At 38.8% G+C, this 21,791-nt stretch overlaps 3 protein-coding genes across 4 annotated transcripts in view; 1 reads left to right on the top strand and 2 right to left on the bottom strand.

Annotated features, from left to right (window-relative positions):
- Positions 1 to 986: 986 nt before the first annotated feature.
- Positions 987 to 5,858, bottom strand: cops5 (COP9 signalosome subunit 5). The gene is made up of 8 exons (XM_079259464.1): positions 5,603 to 5,858; positions 5,138 to 5,372; positions 3,978 to 4,106; positions 3,527 to 3,592; positions 3,175 to 3,260; positions 2,908 to 3,019; positions 2,053 to 2,201; positions 987 to 1,277 (listed from the first exon to the last, which is right to left on the bottom strand). The coding sequence occupies exons 1-8, from the start codon at positions 5,737 to 5,739 to the stop codon at positions 1,187 to 1,189; spliced, it is 1,005 nt and encodes a 334-aa protein (XP_079115590.1). The 5' UTR covers positions 5,740 to 5,858; the 3' UTR covers positions 987 to 1,186.
- Positions 5,859 to 7,063: 1,205 nt separating this feature from the next.
- Positions 7,064 to 13,997, top strand: cspp1a (centrosome and spindle pole associated protein 1a; the record flags this gene model as incomplete). Its single annotated transcript, XM_079259930.1, has 19 exons — positions 7,064 to 7,162; positions 7,352 to 7,432; positions 7,944 to 8,045; positions 8,212 to 8,552; positions 8,683 to 8,772; positions 9,368 to 9,435; positions 9,554 to 9,650; positions 9,767 to 9,824; positions 10,014 to 10,312; positions 11,360 to 11,480; positions 11,567 to 11,714; positions 11,847 to 11,936; positions 12,068 to 12,129; positions 12,267 to 12,410; positions 12,487 to 12,609; positions 12,703 to 12,801; positions 12,892 to 12,952; positions 13,049 to 13,175; positions 13,853 to 13,997. Coding segments are annotated over 19 exons (2,355 nt in total), but the record flags the coding sequence as incomplete, so codon positions are not given.
- A 2,721-nt stretch (positions 13,998 to 16,718) lies between these two features.
- arfgef1 (ADP-ribosylation factor guanine nucleotide-exchange factor 1 (brefeldin A-inhibited)) overlaps positions 16,719 to 21,791 on the bottom strand; it is a 53,785-nt gene continuing 48,712 nt past the window's right edge. For both annotated transcript variants that reach the window (XM_079260045.1, XM_079260046.1), the window contains 8 exons: positions 21,377 to 21,515; positions 21,127 to 21,196; positions 20,799 to 20,958; positions 20,571 to 20,710; positions 20,274 to 20,445; positions 20,022 to 20,160; positions 18,291 to 18,408; positions 16,719 to 18,157 (listed from right to left, as the gene is read on the bottom strand). In XM_079260045.1, coding sequence (XP_079116171.1) covers positions 17,942 to 18,157; positions 18,291 to 18,408; positions 20,022 to 20,160; positions 20,274 to 20,445; positions 20,571 to 20,710; positions 20,799 to 20,958; positions 21,127 to 21,196; positions 21,377 to 21,515 — 1,154 coding nt within the window. In that variant the 3' untranslated portion in view covers positions 16,719 to 17,941. The remainder of the gene's footprint in view (positions 18,158 to 18,290; positions 18,409 to 20,021; positions 20,161 to 20,273; positions 20,446 to 20,570; positions 20,711 to 20,798; positions 20,959 to 21,126; positions 21,197 to 21,376; positions 21,516 to 21,791) is intronic.

Below are 21,791 nucleotides of genomic sequence, written 5' to 3'. Positions count from 1 at the left end.
AACACTGGGCAAAACTACTTAGAAGTGCATATTTTGAAAACTTCCTCAGCTTAGTGACAGTCCAGCATATAATTCATTTAAATATCTGGCAAAAACAAAAAATATTCACTAGACTATTAAAAAAAAAAGCTATTCAGCAGTTTTAGACCACTAAATTAAATTGATTCTAATAAGTTTTGTTAACCTACAAAAAAAGGAAAACACCCTGAAAACCCTAAACTTTAAAGACATAGTTTGAATTATGGTAAAAAGAAAAAAACCATTACAAGAAACGTTGCCAAAGGTCATGGATATGAGTAAAAACATGCACGTTCACAGTCCTTCTGGGATTCTCTCCTCTCCAAAACATGACATTAAAAATATACACATAACCATTACAATACCCTAAAAACAAGACATGACACAAACCCAGGCCAAAACAGCTGTCAGTTACAAAATAAAGGGCAGACATGGTGAGGGGTTGCTTCGATGGAGAGCAGACACGTGGTGTGAATAGACTCCTGTGTATGCGACTTCTGTCTCTGCGCTGCATCACCGTCAAGCCATAACCTACCAAGCTGTGCCTTCTGCCAGAAACTGCACAGTCAAGCGCCAAACTGCATAGGGAGTGACTTTGCAGACATCCCGCACATGGCAGTAGATTCCCGTTGAGCCTGTGCAGAAGCTTGAGTTTGTTGTTCCATTATGTAATTCAATGACAGGCTACTGACTGGTGCGGGGTTAGTACTAAATGTGACCATAGTGTGTTATTTTTAAGCACTGCAGAGGATTATGCATGAAAAAGGCATTTAAATTAGCATCCATATGAAAAAGTTCCAAATCTGAAGTAGGCATTGAGAATATATACTAGTATATATGATGGCACTTAACATTTAAAGAGTATTATCCCTCTCAACCAATTTACAAAGTGTTTACTGTTCAAACACAGAATAAGAATAAATCCACATAATTTAGTTTAAAACATATGAAATAACCAGAAGCAGTGCTTTTAATATTTTATTTATTTATGTTATTTCTATGGTATTACTATATTTCTGAGCCATTTCTTTGATAAGGAAAAAAGACAGAAAAAAATCACTCTAATGTTCTCTTGGGTTTAGACATTACACCTATAACCCAAAATGAGCTGGACATGCAGAAGGGGAAAAAAATCCAGGAGAAATCCAAATGGCCTTGAGGTTTAGTTTTAATTGGCAGATGTGTTGATTTGATTGAAGAGTTTATCCTTAATGACTTGAGACATCAGGCCATGAATTGCTTCAATGGTTGTCTTGCAGCTAAAGATAAAATCAGAATGAAAAAGTCAGATAAGCATTTACAGCAGCATAACAAGTCAAGCATATAGAGATAAATTTCCACAGATAATACACATTTGTAGCTTAACTGTAACAAATTGCAGCACATTGTCTAATTAAAACAAAGTATTGTACTTACTTTGAATATCAAGCCAAACACAGTATTTAAATTGATAAAAACAAGAACTACCTGTTTTTTTGTTATTAAAAATACAGTTAAAACCTTAAATACATTAGACTACAGATAATCAATTTAAAATTAATTCAATTTTCACCTGAAAGGACAACTGATTAATTATTTGGCATTTTTAACAGACCGATAAAATAATGGCTGGATTAAAAATAATTATTATTAGTCACAGTTTGAGATGTGTCAGACCAATGTGGCTCACACATAAAGTTGAATATATGCATGTCAGTGATGGGACTGCAACGCAACCCAAGTGAAACTGATGAAAACAACTCACTTTACACAAGTAGTAAACTATTGTTGATAAACACATGAAGAAGAATATCATGTTAAGAAATTGTAATGTAAAACAATAGGCAAAAACATGCACATCACACAGCAGCAAAATGGGATCAATACAGGTAAATGGAATACCAACAACCACAGCTTGAATCATCTTATAGGACATGCAGTAAGAAAATGCACTGACAGAACAGGTCAGCGTTATATAAAACAAAGAATTTAAAAAGTATCCAAAAATAAATATAAATTCTGATTCATTTTAAGCATGCAGCAAAAAACTGTCACCTGTCTCGTGTTGCTTTGGCCAATTTGTCCTCAGACTTTCTGTCGTGTGTGTCCAAGCCGAGCATGAAGCTTCCTCTGCCCAGCTGGGCCTCTGACTGTTCCAGCTTCTCCGACAGGTCAAACACCTGGCCCGTGGTGTAGTCTGAGTTCTGACCATCCAACACACAGAAAACAATTCATGCACAATTTGCCAACAAAGGCTAGATAACAGATTTTTCTTTACAAAAAAGGTGTTTTTTTTCCCTTTTTTGCAGTATGGAAACAAATCTGTCCAACAAGCTACAGAAACACTTGGTGCGCTGTGGTGAATGAAGAGAAGTCAGTGAAAAGTTTGCTTAAGGTGAGGCCATGTTTATAGTAGAAAAGGTAATTAAAACACAATGACATGGGGGGCCGCAGACTACGGTGACAGTGGAGAAACTGACAAAGCCTGTCACCCCCGACTGGCTCATTCTTGACATCTAGTCAATTCATCTTCATCCAGAATGCCAAAAAGCTAACTGTTTGGATAAGCCCGATGTCTATTTAGACTGTTTAGTCAAGCTCGGGACAGAGAAACCCTGACGACAATGTAAATTCACGTGAGGGGATTTCAATCTTTAGACTGAACTACGAGAGAAAGGAGCATCTAACTGGAGTCGAGTTGAATTTGAGCACTTGATCTATGTTAAAAAGTTCACATACAGCTTATTACTAAAATCAATAAACAAGGAGGTTTAGCTAATAAGCAGCAATAAATCACAACATCACAGGCTGGTAACCACATGTCTAAATGAGCTATAGTGTAATAATTAACCATAAATCAAAATGTCAAACAACTAGGGGACATTCAGATTTTTTAAGTTGCTTACATACCGTAAGGAGGCTTGAGGAACTTAAGGTATTAACCCAGTATTTATTCCAAAGGAGTTCCAGGAGTTTTCTATCAAGGGAAGACTTGAAGTAAGTGACCTCCAAGGCATAATACCTAAGTAGGAAAAATTGAAGAAAAGACAGAAGCCACAATCATAAGGCCCGAATACGTATATTAAAGTCTTGCAATTACTTTTTATCGAAGATATGCAAATATAATTTAAAAATATATAATGTGTTGATTAATTTGTAATAAATGACATTACTGACTGTTTACAGTGCACACCAAAGTCTTCTATTTTGTTGAGAGGGATTGTCTGATATTCGGATGGTCCCTCATCTGGAGGTTTGTAACCCTTAAAAATGCAGAGGTGATAAACGAACACATTAAAAACACCAAAAAAGGGGAGAAAAAAAAAAAAAACTTGAAATGAATACTAAAAAGACACATGGGAAATGACATTATCCAGTTTATACTGAATGAAAACAATATAATCCCAAAAAATGCAATTTTAAAAATGCTTAAATAAAAAATGCAAAAAACTAATGTTAAAAACAAAACTTTATTGTATGTTCTCAGTTTAACACAAAGAACGATGTTTTTGCCAGTCTTTTGCGCTACCTTTGGGTACGTTCTAAAGGCACCGAGGTTGACTTTCCCTGCAGAAATAGTCCGAGTGGGGTCGATCTGCAGGAAGCAAGATACAGTAGAACAGGAAAACAAAGTCAGAGGTCATACAATCCTCCAGAGAATACTCTAATCTGGCCATCGGGAGCCTTTTGCTGCGGCTGTCAATGTGCTTAAAATACACACTTAGTTAGAGGACGCCCCTGGCATCTAAGCACTATTGAACTAAATGAAGTGTAAATAGCATATATGGCTCCAATAGCAAAATATTAATCAGTATGACATAGAAACATCCAACTCATACATCAATACTCTTTTCTGCTACACCCATATGAATGTGCATCATTATATTTAGAAGAAGGCGATGTTTACTTTTTTACTTTGGTAACAGTGAACAAAGTACTGGACTTAGGGGAAAAAAAAAAAGATGACTTTTATATCTTACCACAACAGCCACAAAAGGCTCCTGAAACTGTTGGTTGAGCATCTGAGTGCTGACATCTATGCCTGAGAGCCAGCATCCATAGCCTGGATGACTGTGGTACCAGCCAATGGCGTTCTCCAGTCGACCAACCTGACAGATCAGAGATTACACACAGACTTTTAAATACAGCAGGTGTAAGCAATATTACAATAAAAGAAAATAAAAAAAGTTATAGTAAATAATAATATTGTTGACAGTAAATGGCACTGTGTTGAACTGAGAATTTTCTTGTAGAAAACAGCTGAATAAATAAATGTAATTAAATGGTTAGAAATGAAAGATGATGGTTCTCTGACAAAAATCTGCCGATGCAAAGTCCTGAAATTTTTGTTTTTAACTTTTACAGGAATAAATTAAATAAAAAAATTAACAAGATGAGTGACTCAGCATATGATGGAAGAACCATCTTTCATTGTGTCTCATGTTGCATTTACAAGAAAAAGAAAACTGGGAGGTTCACCGATTAAATAACAGAAAATTAACTCCACTTCTTGACTGCTGCTGTTTTGCCGGTTTTTGTTTTCTGTTTCAACACACCCGATTTAAGTAAAGCAGATTTCTTCCAAAGTTTTGTTCTAATTTTGTGCACAAGCCTGTTAAAGAGCCATTCATTTGGGTCATATGAGTGCAAGCAAGGGAAAAGACAAAACCTGAAAGACTGTGGCCCTCAGGGACCTAAATTAAAGACCCTTGCTACTCAATCTGGCTCCAGTTAGCTCAAACAATGCAAAAATTAATCACTGTTGTGGCACCTGAGATAGTAGCATTTTGCTTCCCCGACCCGTGAGACTAATTCACTCTCCACACTACTAACAGCCTGACGGATGTCTGCACTCTCTTTTCTAGCTCTAAATATTTTCAGTTGTTAACCGGTGTGTTTATTTGCCAATAACGGAAGGAAGTGTAGTGCAATTTAATTATGCAATTACATATGTAGGATGATTAAAATAGGTGAAGGAATTGATTCATTTGATAAAAATACAAATATTTTTCCTGCACTTCTATTTTCAAATGTAGAAGTAACAAAAAATATTTCATCGAGCATCTTTCAGAAAAACGTCTATTTAAATTTTGGGGACTCATTAGTCTAAAGTGTGCATGAATAAAAGTCAAAGTCCCACCTGCTTGGCATTTTCAATGTAAGCAGCCATGTATTCATACGCTGCAGCCTGGGCATTGACTCTGGTTTCGGTTCCCTCCACAGGCAAAGCAAAGCTGTCCATAATGATCATGGTTTCACCGTCCACCTTTCCCAGCATCAGACCCATCACCTCCAGGTTTCCTCCAGACCTGGCATGCATCACCATCTTCAACAAGGCCAAAGCTGAAATTTTGCAGTACTTGAAGTAGTGGTGACTAGGATGAAGAGATCAGAAAATAACATCAGTTTTTCAAACAAGCAAAGATGCAGGTATCTACAGGCGAACATCACTGATTACTTTCTGCGGCTGTTGACAACAGACCATTAGGCTAGTTTTTTAGTCCTACCTCGAATAAACAACTGACACCACATACAATGCGCAAAATACAAGGTCATCAAAACATATACTTGAAAACTGAACCAGTTGTCGCATGTTTGAACCTACTCCTTTGTCCATGGCTTCGCGGCGAGGATTTCTTGTTGTTGCTTTTTGTCATATTTGTAAATTTCATCGATGCTCTGAACTTCCTGCATGCTGTTAGTTAGTTCCCACGTTTTTTGAGCCGTATTGCTTCCAGCCATAATTGCCTATTTAAGCTAAATTCTCGAAAGAATAGTTTAAAACTCAAATTCAGCTTAAAGAGGACAGGAAAATAATTATTTCTCTTGAATGTCGGGCCCAAACGGCTACTTGATCAGGAAGCCATGACAGTGAACGATACCAAAAAGAAAAAACCCACATTTTCACTTCTATGGCGCATTTGTTTCTAATGTCACAATACTGAACAGATAAATTTACTTTTGTTTAACACAATATATTCATATTATTATATTTATTTTATATGAAGCAATAAGATCTGAAGCAATTTCCTGAGGATTTACAGGTCCAACTACCCCCGTTCAATGGTTTAGTCCGAAGAAGACGTCAACTGACTGTTGGGGACAGACTGACATCTAGCGGCAGGTTTTTGGAAACGCAGGCACGCCTGTGAAGTCAAGTCTTTCACTTACGTTATAGTCTCAATTGATGATTTCTGGGAAATCTTGACAATTCCGTCTAAATTTGGAGATCATATTAATTCAAGCATATAAAATACAAGCAGAAAAGCCCACGTGCAAGGCTCGGTGGGCTAGCTGAAACCTGATTGCTAACGTTAAGTTTTAGTAAACTTGCATTTCCACACACTTATGTTAATAGATTGAATAATTTTTTTTATTTTATTTATTTATTTTTGGTCAATTTTGATGATTTACTCCAAGTTTATCGTTAAAGCCTTTGTTTATATCTCTGTGTTTGTCAGTTAGTCCCCTGGGACGAGGTTTGTGTCATGGTTGTCCCTAGCAACGTATGATGCGTTGCGCCTTCCGCATTAGTAAAGATCGTATGTCATGGTGTAAAAGTATGAATAATTTTATTTTTAAAAATGACATTTATATGTTTCTGTAGGCACGGTGACAGCTTAGCCGTGAACCCAGGTTTTTAGATTAATCATAGATCTTGCTGGTTATTTTGCTAGATGCTCCTTCATACGAGGACAAGACGTTTCTTTGAGGAGCCTGGAGCTGAAACTTCTCAAAATATGACACCAGTAAATTGTGACACACCAGTTACACACGCAAACAGAGGTATGTACAGTAATACCATTAATTCGCTTCATAAACGGACAAGTCAGTCTTTCTTGTTTGATTGTTTAAATGAACGCTCTCACACTCAAGCAACTTGACTTGAAGTAAGCTAAATGACAGCAATTTGCCTCCAGCATCAGGAGCACACAATATGCTTTATTCGAGTCTGGTGTTCATATGTATATATATATATATATATATATATATATATATATATATATATATATATATATATATATATATATATATATATATATATATACACACACATACAATTAAATATTCGGGCTTAACTTTAGTTTTAGGAACCGACTATGAAAAGAAGAAGCAGAAACTTTTGCAAGAGTTGCAGCTGGACTACAAAGATCATATCGCCAAGGTCTGGGAATACTTTAAAATTTAAATATTGAATTGTATTTCCAATTAAGTATCTTATCTTTGTCTGAAAACAATTTACAATATGAGCTTATCTATCTATCTATCTATCTATCTCTCTCTCTCTCTCTCTCTCTCTCTCTCTCTCTCTCTCTCTCTCTCTCTCTCTCTCTCTCTATCTATCTATCTAAAGAAAAAGGATTTGAAAACTTGTGAGCGTCATCTGCAGCACCAGTGGCTTTCCTTACCAATCACTGACAGGATTTTAGAAAAGGTATGTTTGGCTGATATTGGATGGGAGTGTTTGTGTAACCCTGAATACAGCAGAACATGAAGCATTTAACAAAGCTGAAGTGAAATATTTGTGATTATACTAATAGTAACTTCTGATACTTGTGCAGTGGTTTTGTGTTTTATGGCAACTTCTGTGGTGTGAGAAGACCACTAAGTTTACTGACGAAATGGATGCAGAATTATAAAGTTTAGTGATCTAATGTCCTAATAGAGTTTAGAAAAAAGGATAGTAGTGCCAGGTAAAAAAAAAAAAACAAAAAAAAAAAAACATCCACTATTTTGCAGGAATGTCATACACTGGAACTGCATTGCTAAAGTTTACACACAATTCATCTTTGCATCCATGTAAATTATGAAGGGTGGGCTTGGATGTTTTATTGCTTTTGAAAGGAAAGGCAACATACGAAGACAGTGATGGAAACATAACCGGAGCTTTAGCTGAAATAACTATTTTGCATCAGTAACATGATTAGATTTGTTTCTTGTCACAGGAAAGACTGAGAGAAGAGAGGAACAAAGAGTACAACCTCTTCCTTCAGGAAAAATCTCAAACTGGGAGGTTAAAGAGAGGAACACCCCTAGTTACACCTAAGGTAAAGAATGAATTAACAAGTGCACATTATTGACTATGTTATATTTTTCTTTGGCTAATTTATGCCAGTGAGAAATTATTTCAGTGCAAATTATGTTAATCTATTGTAGCACAATGTTACAAAGTAAACTCTTTTCATGTTAAATTTTCAACTTGAACTCGTACAGTCAGATGCTGCGAACCCATTGCCACAAGGCTCTCCTTTATCCTTCTTCAATACTCATACAAACATACCGCCTCCTCACACTGAGCGCCTCGCATCCAGGAGAGATATGGCCACCCTAACTGAGGTTGCAGATAAAAGACGAAGCAGAAGGACTTGGAATCAAAGCCCTCAGACGCGAAGGAGATGGCAAATCCATATGCCAAAAGAGCTTCACAGCTCTGAGGAGATGAGCACAGATGAGGAGGAGGATTTCGATTTCAGACACAGGAGGAGGCAAGACAGATGCACACAAGAGCCTGAGTACAAAGAAGAGAAGAGATCCCAAGAATGCAGAATGAACAGGTATAACGTTTATTCTAAAGGCTCATTTGGAATTGCTGTTAATGTTACTGGATTACAGTAAGCCGAGTTTAAGTTTTGGGGCAGCTTCTCTGCTGAATTCACCCCCTTGTTCACTTGTCTACTCCTCCAGAGCTACCCAGGACAGAAAAGAGATACCCCTTTACAGAGCGGCCACTGGTTTTCTTGATCAGAACCACAGTAACAGTATCTGGAGCTCAAAGTAAGCAAGATTAATTTCTATGTACTATCTACATCTAACAGCTAAGATGATCTCAGCCTCTCTTTTCACTGTAAAATGGGGATAATAGCCTCCACATGGTTTTGGCCTGTTTCTTGGTTGACTGTGTTAGCATCAGTCAGATTTGTGATTGAGTGTTCACATGCAAAAGTGGACAGCCAATAAAGTCCTTTAATAGGAAGCTCACATTTTCATACTCAGCCTAAATGAGTCAACACAAAGTAACTGTAGCATAAGCCAGTCACTGATATCTGCTGCCATAAATACTCACTGTTAATCATGAGCACTGCTCTGATCTATTTTGCCACTGGGATGAGCAACTGTGGTTGATGGTGATGGAGAGTGAATCTTAGTTCAGTTCCAAGGAAATAATTGAAAGCCACAGCTCTATCAGAAGAGGTGGATTGATTGGAGAGTGAGGGTTCATTCAATGACTCTGAGCTAAGACAGCTTCTGTGTTATAGTTTGGTGCATTCAGGAGGGGATCTGTTTGCTATTTACTCAAACCTGCTACATATACTGTCAGTAAGTGCTCTGGCTCCTGTGGAGTGCTTCACTCTTTTGTATCTGTGTTCAGTAGTAAACAAATGCCAGAAAGCACGAGGACGACTGTCAGAGATGAGATTGCAACTGGACTCATGATTGGTAAAATCCACTTTTGTTGCAATGTGCTTTTGGAAAAATACGTCCTAGTTAGATTATTGAACCTTGGTGCTTAAATCTTGTTTAATTATTGTGTTTTTTTCTCTTTTTTGTCAAACAGGAGCAATAGAAGATCAAACAGTCATTCAGATGAGGAAAGAACAGTATAAGCAAGAATTGCTGAGACAAATAGCTGAACAAAAGAAGAACAAAATGAAGTGAGGATTTAATGTCTAAATCACGGTTTGAAATGACATTTTGGTTTTTTGCTTTGCTTGTGCTAAAACATCCGTTATACCTTGGGATAATTTGCACTGTCCTTTTTTTTTTTAAGGGAGAAGAAACTAGAGCTGAGGGTTGCTGTTACTGGAGCCACAGAGCCTGAGCAAGAGGTAGTAAAATAGCCTAAAAACAAAGAGCTACAAAAAAACAGTTTTGCTAAACATATTGCAAGATGCGTTTCTAAATATCCCCTCCTCCATAATGCAGTCAATATACAATTTATGCCAGTGAGCCTCCCTGAGTAGCAGTTTATCATTTGCTGTGTTTGTTTTCTGTTTCATTCTGGTTGATCTCTCCAGTCTGACCGAATAAAACACCCCGGGGCTGCATATCAGCAGTGTGACAGCTTGAGACGGTTTCAAGTAGATCTGGAGGCTGTTGTTAAGAATCCAAGGCTTAAAGATAAAAAATCCTTTGAGAACACAGAGCAGAGAACTCCCCTGAGGAAGATGGACTTCAGCACAGAGCTCAGTCATCTGCCAAGAAAGACAGTGGCTGAGTCTGGGATGGCAGCAGTGCCCGGTGTCCCACCACTGAAGTATTTCAGTGAGGACCACCACAGGGACTTCACAAGCTTAGGAGAGGTGGGCGTCCCAAGGTATGTCACAGTGATGCTGTGTTCCCATACATTACTGGCAATAATAACTCTGCTGTGAATTCATCATTGCTTATTTCTTATTTCATGTTTGCCTATTGGGATAAAGAGGCTCCACCTCTTCCTCCCATTGTTCCCAACACTGACAATTCTCCATACAATGATGCCGCCTATTACTACTATGGAGCCAGGAATCAATTAGACACTGATCCTCAAAGTCAGAGTACAGTTTCAACTATTACTGTTAAAAATGTTGATCCTTTATAAAAAGGCCTTTGTCTTTTCCCAGAAATCATGCAGGCACACACAAACATGCATATCCAAGTGAGACACTGACTCTGAATATGTGTAGGAATATCAGTGCAGCGTGCAGTTATTGCCGTGTATATTGTCTTCATAGTTGTTAAATGGTTTATAGTATCTGGCAGCTTTAAATAAACTCCCAGTCATGTCTTTGTAGGATGAATACCTTTCATTATGGCACCATTTTATTAGCGTATCAAAGACTTCCAGGAACTGGCATATCAGTTCATGAATAATTTTACTGCAGAATTTATTTCATGACTGGAGGAAATGCAGCTTATTGGAAGCAAATGGATCTTAGTTCATCCAGCTGGTCTATTGAGTTTTCTATTTGTTTGGTCTATTTGTTTGTTTTTTTTCCTTTTCATACAACTGCCAAATGTCTGCTTTGGTCATAGTTTGCAAAATTTGAGAGAAAGCAAAGAAAATCTGGCAGATTGTACTGATAATCTTGTATTAATTTTTTTTTTTTTTTAATTTTCCTCTTTAGCGGCTCTGCCTGAGGGAATGCAGCAAACTAGATATTTTGAGATCCCTCCCCAACAGCCACGTCCTGTTAGAGCCAATAACCATGACAAGTAAGACCGTCTCAGTTCTCAGTCTTAATAATTAACATATCATGCAGTTGGATGATTAAAAATGTTAAATTGTGTAAGATCATGTGAAACTCCAAATATTTGCTGTGGAAATAGTTTGTAAGGACAACCATCTATATTGGTATCAAGTGAGCTCTTTCTTTTCTTCCAGAAGAGGGCTCCCACAGCAAACGGTATGTCACTATGTACCATCCTCTCCAGCTATGGAGGGACTTCAGGACAAGTCCAAGTCAAGGAGACAACTGAGCTACCAGGAAGCTCTAAAACAGCAGGTATATTGGTAGATTTCCATATGGGAAGACTATGTTTTACCTTGTTGGGAACATATTTGGCAACATAATGCTTTTCTTTGGCCCAGATAAAAGAAAGAGAGATGCATAAAAAAACAGAAAAAGAGAAGGAGGAGCACCTTGATGCCAAACTGAGGGCTGAAATGATAACATACAATCCCTGGGGGAGAAGTGGAGGAGGGGCTCCGATTATAAATCAAACTGGAAACCTTGTTAGTAAGTTTGCTTTATAATTATTTGGTTTTTAAAAAATGCGTTTAAATCAGAGACTTTTTAAAGTGTACGACTACAAATAAGAATGTGGTGGAACATGTTTTGGTGAGCTGTGCCTGTTTCTCTTTTTTTCAGGTGACCTGAAGCAAATGCACAGGATCAATAATAATAATTTGTTCACGACAGAAGTTACAGCCGGGGCTCCCTTGTCCAATCCACTTTCACGTGATGTTCTTTCTCCTACAAAACAGTTGTTTTTTTTTACATGTTGTGTATTGCTAGCAGAATGTACATTTCTGTGTATTTTTTGGGATATTGGCCTTCTTTATAATACACTAACTTGTAATCCTATGCAGGTTGTGATGATCTGTCACTTTCACAACGACAGAGCAGGTATAAGGAAGACCTGAAACAACAGGTAAGTTTGGGAGTCAAAGCTGTCGAAGGGAATGCATGTGATTTCTTTATAAAGGTGAAATTTGAATGAAACAGTTGTTTAAAGAATTTTTTTCTTATGAGCAGTCTGTATATGTGTTGTGACTAAAATTGAAACAGATAGAGGAAAATATCAGAAAACAGTCAGAGGAGCGAGAACGTATCCGGATTAATGAGGAGAAAGAAGAAAAGAGGCTGGCGAAGGAGAGGGCTCGCATTAAACAGGAATATGAGGAGGAGCAAAAGAAACTAAAGGGGGCTAAGGTGAGTGGAGTCATCTATTTGATGAAGAGCACTGCATCATTTCTCCTTCCTTTCATTGGTCTTATTTAATCTGCAGCATCAACATCATGTGCAAGAACCACATCTCACAGCAAATGTCGAGTATGCAAAGCAAAACAGAGAGATGTTGCCTCAGAGTACCACGGGCAGTGGCGAGAAAAGCTTACAGTCATTTTGTCAGGTACAGTAAAACTGGAGATGTGTGTATTTAGTTTTTTTTTTTTTTAATTGAATAGCTTTATCAAAGAATGTGACTCTACTCATTATTTTACAGAGAGCGCCATCTCCTCCAATCCCAACTCTCCAGAAGAAACAGACAAATCCTGTGACACCAAGGCCTTCCACTGTTGTGAGCCAACGCAATTTCAGGACTGTACGTCACTTATTAAAACATACCAATAGTTTCACTAGTAAACTTTAATGATGTACCTAATGTTAATGAAAAAGATGGTGTTTTTCCAAGGAGCGCTCGGCATCAGCACCACACAGCCAACCACTTCCTGCAAGATTGCCCCCTTTAGACCGTAAGGCTGTTTAAAATGCCGAGCAGCATAAATCATCATTTTTATATATTTACTAGTCTAATCATAACTTGCCCTCACTCCACCTGCTTTCTTTAGAGGGCCAGCAGGAAATGATCAGAGAACTGTCAGCCATGCGTAGATTTCTGAGAAGTGAGCAGAGACAACTGGAGCTTCAGCGAGGATCGGGAGATCCAGGGGAAACTCAACGCTCTAACACTCACAGGTATATTTCATTGAAACTAATAAATGTGCAACTTAACCCAAATTCATACCCAGAAGTGTTAACATGAAGCTGCAACAGACTATTTCTGTCTAACTAAATAGTAGTATTTAGTTTAGGGCAAAATGGACATATTTTTCATTCTGAATATATTTAAGGACTCATTACTGTAGTTATATAACAATATCACCTATTTTTACTTACCTTTGATTGGCTATGCTTTTTCAACTAAGTCGAAACAAAGAGTTTGATTACAGACAGTAAATGTGGTAACTTTTTTTTCTACCCACCTTGCACAACATATAACACATTGAGTTATATTACATATAACATAACACAACACATTATTGCCCAATAAGTTGGAATAAAAAATATTTTGAATTATGGGTGACAGTATGCAAAAGCATGTAAGTCTCTGCTTGAGTTGCTGTTAGTTTGATGCAAATCATTTCCGAAATGTCTTTGAACTGGTACCAGTTTCCACTTTTGTCTGAATACAAGCAAAAACAAATCCTTTATGCACTGTATTTGCATTTAGAAGTATTTAACATACTCACCACAAATACAGGACAGTTTGGAGTGTGCTACTCTAAGCACATAAAGCTGCTGGTGTGTTTGGAAGAAACTTGTGCTATATTCAGGGTAGTTGTTTTGATTTTTTCTTTCTTGACCTCACACAGTCGACGACCCCAAGTGGATCCCTTTAAATCTGTGCACAAGGAAGAAGCCCAGTCTTCTGAGAGGAGTCTTTACCCTGCTGCTGCCCAAAACATAACAGACTTCAACCAGCTTAAGTACAGAGGTACAGAAAGCCTTCCTTTCTGATACATATATATGCTGGCTTGTTTCATCATCATTTGTTGCAAGTGTAATCTTTATGCTTAAATGTCTTCTTGGTTATGGCATTTGGAGCAGCAGTTTATTAGTACTGCATGACTCACTGGTGGTCATAAAATATTCTATCCCTATAGTTTGCATGCTTTTCACTGTATTTATGTCTTATCACTACCTTGGTTATGGTTTTAATACAGTGAGAGATATACAGCAGCACGTTGCTGGATATTTCAGATCATCCACAGCCTTAACAATCCTTCATCTCTACCCCAGCCCTATCTGAGACTTTATTTTCATGAGGTCATGGAAGGTTTCCATCAGAGACATGCAGTTTGGCAGCATAAACACAGAGTGAAATGCAAGCGACCAAGGAAATGGCTTTGGATGAGTTCCCAGACTGAGTTAATGCAGGGGCCTGTGGAGCACTCATGGCTACAGATTGTAAAATGAGCAGAAAACCATGAGAGGCGGAAGGGGAATCAAGCAAAACCAAACCTCCATGTATAAATCATAGATCACTTACTGTTCTTAGACGCTGATGGGATCGAGTAAGAAAGATGTTACTGTGCTCTGAGGATGCTGAGTCACTGAAAAACTGTATTTACAGAAGAGGGGAGGAGGGAGACTGCTAAGATAGAGAAAATGGAGAAATTACCAAATACTAATTGTTGATCAGTTGCCAGTTATGTGAAAGATTTCTCTATTAATGTTTTCCCTTTTAGCTTCCAGGATCTGTTAATGCTACTATTAGTCCTTGCTGCAAGGCAGATACAGGACATAGATTATTTTTTATGTATTTTGTCAGATAAGAGTACCTGGTGAAGAGGTCTGGACCATGTATCCTGACCCTCCCACCAATGCTCAAAGTCTGCAGCAAAAACCACTTCAACATAAACAGCAACACAAAATCAGGTATTTAAGCAGACAGGAAGATCATGATCAGGGAACATGCAATCTGTATCTCATTGCTCCCATCATCTTTGGACATTTTAGATTCTCAGTTAAGAAGTTATCATCCTGCAAGTTTTCTCATTAATTTGTCATCTTGTCCACATCGTTCTTGTTCATTTCTTTTCCTTTTTGTGCTCTGGGTCTGCTACTGACACCCTCCAACACCTTCCCACAACAGTCTGTATGTCAGGTTAGCAGAGGGCAACTTGCTTTGCCTCTGTGTTCCTGCTTGTGCCAGTGAAGGGAGTGTGATGGTCATGCAAGCTGCAGGGGGGTGATAGCACAATGCCAGACACTGGGAATGGAGGCAGAAGACAAAAGGCCTAGGGCAGAAAAAGAGGCTTAAGTAATTTCCAGTCAATCTTCTGACTCTTTTCATTGCTACTGTTTACTGAATTAAATGTTTTTTGGCATAAGATAAATTAACTTTCAGCTTCCTGACTTCTGTCCAGCAGTAAAATGCACTTTCTTATGGGGCTTGGTTACAGATGCCAACTGTGTTGACACATGTGAAAAGTGGATTTGCCAGCAAGGATCTGCAGGGGAGCATCGAGACAGGACAGCATCACCGAGGAGACTCACCTGTGAAGTACGACCCTGTTCAGTAAATTGACACCTTTCTGTTTTGTTTTGTTTTTTCTTAAAGTGTAAAAAGAGCTTAGTGTTAATCTTTTGTTTTTAGGAGATAGGCGACTGTGGGGCTCAGAGACAATTAATCTCCGATGTAACTGAAAGTCATGACCCATAATCAGCAACACAAAGCGAAACCAGTCAGACTGATCACAGCAGCAGCTCAGGTAAACAGTTCACTGTTAGCCATCTGCACTTTTACCTTGATGCTAATAAAAAACCAAGATACAACTCAGTCTGGCAGATAAGGCCATATCTGTGTTGCCCCACTTTGAAATGGTGCATTTGGTAGTTGTTTTTTTTTTTTTATATATATACCTTTAGAATTTTACATTCACCCAGATTAAAAGATTAAAATAGTTTCATGCAATGTTGAGGTTGGCTTTATTGCTTTTGACATATTTCTTCAGGATGTGCATAATTCCCAATTTCAACAAAGCATTGCCTTAAAAAGACATCTTTAAAATTGAATAAATTATATTTAGACCAAATAGAGTATAGTCTGAATGTACAGCATATAATTAAGAAATATATGACAGATATGTCTCTGTACTCTGCAGAAAGGACTACCTGGTGATGAACTGTGAACCCTGTGGAGGCTGCTGCCAAAGAGCTCTGGCTAAAGCCCAAAACATCAGATACTCAAAAACACTTGATCTGTGGAGAGAACCAAACAACAGGATGGAGACTCCACCCTTGATGGTACACCATGTCATATACTGTTGCTCCCACGGGCCGGTCTTGAATGATGGTAAATTAGCTTCTGTGAATGCAGCTGGTTCTCCAGAGAGAAACTGTCCTTGTGTTAAATGAATCACCTAACGCTAACTTATGCTTTAATTGTGGGATTTAATAAATATCTTCCCTTTAGAGACCAGAGTGCCAATAAAAAAACCTTTATGTCTGTTCATTTGGATGTTGTCAGTTTCTCTTTTCTATACATAATTTACAATAATAAAAACTGTATGTGCAAATCTGAGAATGTAACTTAACTGATGTATATTTTAATGTAGTCAATTCAACTAAAAAGACACAGTTGTTGAAAACTTTCAATAATATTATAATTGGATCCTCTATGATTATTAATACAAGAGACCATGTAGTGATTCTGCAATTCAAATCAACCAAGTTCAAAAACTTTATTGACCTAGAACCTCATTAGAATGCCAGATGATGTATTGTACAGAAAGTTGTAAATAATCTTTTGCAACATAGAAAACTTTACATTGCTGTATCATATACATTTTGTTTTCTACATCCATGAGCAGGAATGCATCCCATTCATACTGAAAGCACAGATAACATTTGCCATTTTCTCTATACATATTACCTTCCCCCAAAACCAAAGGGAAAAAACAAAACAAACAAAAAAAAACAACAAAAAACAAAACATTAAATATATTAACTTTTGATTTTGTACAGAAGAGTGAAACCTAAACTCACATAACAGAAAACAGACTAGTGACTCAAAAGCAGCTAGCATCAGTTTGCAGTCTTGTCTTCCAGTTCCAGAAGTGCAGTCGTCATCTACTTCCGTTAAAAACGTAAGAACATATAAAATGGAATAATTTAACTCATTGCGTTCCATGTTCTGCTTTAATTACAAGTCGTACTGTGTAGGACAATCTGTAAGAGGTGCAGTCAAATAAATTATCACAAAATTAAAATCTCCAGTGCATTCAAAAAATGAGATCAAGTGCAGCAAATCCAGAAGGAAAACAAAATAAAAAAAGAACAAAACAAACAAATCTAGTGTTATAAGATTATATTACATAGAGCAGATCTGTACATCTAGTTTCCTCCAGGAGGCTATCAATGCTAATGTTAGCCATCTGCAGCGCAGACAGAGAAATCATTTTTATCTGTGTGTGACACATGTCACATTTCATTGTTGCTGAAAGTTGTTTTGTATGTCGCTGAAACCATTCATTCATTCATTCTTCACTTTTTAAATATACAGTAAGAAGCACACAAGTTTTGAAATATATTTGTTCTGATCAGATCAGAGATATGGGTAACTGTCAGTTGTTGATCAGTAGTTTTATCCAGTAGAGGCAACGCTACACCTGGTACAAGACATTATTTTTAATTATGATATCAAGTAATCAAACTGGGGATTTTGCCTGTGAGAGGTGGGTCTGTGTGTGGGGACAGGGGTAAATGTGTGTGTGTGTGTGTGTGTGTGTGTGTGTGTGTGTGGAGAGGGGTGTTAACAGACAGCTGACCAGTAAATCAGTCATTTGACTCGAGTGTTCAGCATAAAATGCAAAGAGGGCCCTGAGGCAGTGTCGCTCACAGGTCTGTGATGGAGGCCTCAGTGAAGTTTTGTATTCCAGGCTGTTTGTGGTGAAGCATCACTGGGCCTCCTCCCCAGCCTCTTCCCCCACCTCTGGGTCAGACTCAGGCTCAACATGTCCCCGCTCAGAGTCTGGCTCAGGCAGCTGTGCAATGTGAAAGACGAGGCCAATACGAAGGAAAAACTTTCTCAGAACAGCCCGGAGCTCAGGGATCAGGTCGAACTGCATGATCTCACACAGGAGAGGGTAGTACCTGGATGCATGAGCCTTGAACTAAAAGCGGAGGGGAGAAGAGGAGCAAAGGAAGAAATGAGCTGAATGAATCAAGCATCACGTGTTTCATTCACCTCAGTCGTCATGTGGACCAATACGACCGGCAAAGGCATCAGTGTTTGGAGATTCTTACCCTTTCATCGCTGATCTTTAGCACCTTGGTGAGAAAAAGCAGCAGCAGGTTGGTCCAAGCCTCTCTGTGGCTTTCTGACGTCAGAGCCAAGAAGTATGCTACAGCCTCACTGCACACACTAAACAAAACAGACACATTATGTTCATGTGAAAACACTCCAGACCAAATCTACAAATGATGAAAAGATATTTTAAACTACTGATTGGTGTTTTCTGCAACATGCAGCAAGACAGGATCTATTCCTCCACCTCAGTGGTCTTGAAAATAATGGCAGGGATGAGGGTGATGACGATTGTTTCTGACCAGAGACTGCTAATTCAAGTGTCCCCTATCTGGAAACCTTTTCTTCACTTCTGACCTTTTCTGACCCTGCAGCCCTCATTTGACTTCATCTCCATCATGTAACCATTCCTATCTGATCAAACTAACATCAGCCTATCATGACATGTACCCTCTTTCCTACATGTTTTGGACCTTGCAGTAATCAAACGCATGTGAGCCTCTCGTCAACACGGGTACAATGTGTGTAACCTTGTTCTCCCAGATGACAACCACTTCTTAGGAGAAAAAAAACAAAACAAGTGACAAATGGCAGCATCTCTGCCAGTTATGATTTCTAATCCACTACACTCTCCTCCTCCATCTGCAGCCATTCTCCTTCTCATCCTGATAACAAATGCACGTCGGAGAGACAGCTGATGATTCCGTTTTATCGTGATATGATCATCAATAGAAGACGAGGCAGGGAGAGAAATGGGGAGATGATGGTTTGTGAGGCTCTAAATAAAGACTCAGTGATGACAACGGTTGACTGAAACATCAGTGTGCGGATTCCTTTGCATCTTAAAAGCACAAAGCTTCTGTTACACTGCGCTGTGAAGCTGTGCTCATGCTGTGCCTTTGCAAACAATAATCTACCACAGTTACTGATATCTAAATAACCTCCCTCCCCCTCTCTCACAAACATTAGCTAAGTAATTATAGGACTACTTGTTAAAAAGGGACATATGCAAATACATACAGACAAGATGTTGAAATAGCAGATTATTCACTATCAAAATCTAATGAATAGCAAAACATCATTGATCAGTGAAATCAGCAGAAAGGCTAAAAGGAGCCCTGAAGATGTGCAATGTTTCCAAGACTGTCAGGATAAGGAAAAGTTTTTCATTGCGAAGTTTCACCACCAATTATCTTGAGGATTGTGTCAAACCAAAGCAGCTTTCACACATGCATCTCTAAGATCTAGAGATGTTCTGCAGCGGTGACATGTGACAGCGTATGCACAGAAATGTGCAGCACTCATGTCAACACAATGAGGAGTCTAATCTGTTATTCTCAAGGTGTTGCAAAGAAAATAGCTATTAACAGTAATTTCCACAGCCAGTGTCACAAGCCATCTCCAGCAGGGAGGTTTCCACGGTGACGCGTTTTGTAAACAGCTATGGGAATGCTGGACCAATTTGTTCAGACTTTCTCCGGAAAAAACCTCCAGTGTTCACATGTAAAAACAGCTTAGAGGTTCTCCTCTATGCATGCACACTTATCAATCCGATTGTCAGGAAACTTTGTAGCAGAGTATTGTCATTTGGATGAAAACTAGTGGAGCAATTTTAAGCCTGTATTTAAGATCAACACTACGCAAGATCAACTGACTGCCTGAAAGATGCAGCAGATGCACGAGAAATGCTTCCAACTTGCGATACATTGTCTTCAATAAGTGTTCCTTACTTGAGCAGTCGTCTCTGGACCTCCTCCCAGGCATCCTGACGGCTCTCGTCTGTGTACATACGGAACAGGATGCGCAGCCCACATGCCAGACTGCTGGTCTCCTGCTTCAACAAGTTGGGCTTCGACTTTCCTTTAAAACCTGAAGTTTCAGTAATTTCAGGTCATTTTCTGCTATAATGCCGCTTTTCTAAATCCCTCTCCCCCCAAGAAGCAACACAACCAGCTTGATAATATGATTATTTTTCCTCCTACCTGCTTTCCACAGCAAGGTCCTCTGCTCGTTGTTGGAGTTGAAAGCCTTGGCAAAGCGGTGGGACTCCAGCAGGCAGTCCAACAGCTTGAAAAGCTGCTCCGAGGTCAGATAGCGATACATGCCTTGATCGTGTGTCTCCACTGGTACATCTGCCGCACACACGGCGTCCCGCTTCAAGACGACAAAAAACAACAGATTATCACCGACTTAAACTGTATGGGACATAAACAAAAACAGCGATACAACAATAATGCAAGTTAACGACCAGCTTGTCTCTAAATCCCAGCAGTTTGTACCTGAGCAGCAGCAAAGTTCTCAGCATCTTCTTTCTTGCTGGTCGCTGGGAAAAACACGATGTTGTCAATGGTCTGGATCAGTTCCAGCTGGACCACACACTTTATCAGCAAAGCCGAGAACAAACGCTGCTCCTGGATCTCTGTGGAAAACACAAGTAAACACTCGTCAGCAAACAGATGCAGGTGAAAACACCAGCAGGCTGACTCCGAGTCAAGTGGCACACTTACTGGTTGGGGTCCTGCCTCTGGAGCTGTCCTCGTACATGCCTGATGCTGAGCTGTACTGACTCTGTCGACGGTTCTCTGTAGCAACCCTTTCGGTACTGCTAATGGAATGCTGGTCCTCAGAGCGGGACTGAATGTCCACAGACTTCTGGGAAACGGAGTCCTTGGAGGAAAGTGATCAGAGTTACTCCTATCCAGTGGATGCACATCATACTGCAGATTGTTCAGTTCCAAAACAAACATGGCTGGTTTATGACCTGGACCACATGCTAGTGCCTAAACAGATGTTTATGAAGCCCAGAGAGAAGGTGTACATGCTGTACTTCCTCACCAGCTGTTTGTCTGACAGGCTGTGTGTTGTAAAGTGTTCTTCTGCTCCTGCTGGTCTCCATGTTAGCAGCCTAAAAAGTTAAAAGAGGTATATATTTATTCCATTCAGTCTTGTAATGTTACTACAAAATAAATACATAAAAAAATATTTAATAAGCTTTACAGGAACCATGTAGTAACACTTCTACATAAATTCGAAAGATCAGTTAACTTTTAAAATGGAGCAGATTTAAATCAGAGTTGCAACTTACGAATGGGGGATTGTGGTCTTGAAAATGTCCAACATGCAGTTACAAGTCTTGTCCCAGGTCTCTGGGGAAAACTTCTCCCCGTTCAGGATGACCACGTTCTCTAGACAGTTGGTGCCTGAACGGGCGAGCTGCTCATTATCTGCAGACGAGAAGAAAAACATACTGAAGAGTAAATTTAAAAGGAGGACAGTGACCAAAAAAAGGACAGATGTATCACTACGCTAAGTCTATGCAGATTCTTCCTGATCTATTCTACTACAATCAGCAGTAAAACACTTCATCCAGATATTTCTTGTATTTATCACTGAAATCCAAGTATTAATGTTTGGATATTGGATTCCAAACTTGCATCAATAACATTAGTGTCCCTTTGATCAGATCCTACGTTGGAGAATCTGGATCCTAACACGAGCCC

Source organism: Telmatherina bonti (assembly GCF_933228915.1).
Source record: "Telmatherina bonti genome assembly, chromosome: 20".
Lineage (NCBI taxonomy): Eukaryota > Metazoa > Chordata > Actinopteri > Atheriniformes > Telmatherinidae > Telmatherina > Telmatherina bonti.
The sequence above is the reverse complement of the archived record's forward strand: the minus strand, read 5'-3'. Positions and strand labels throughout refer to the sequence as shown.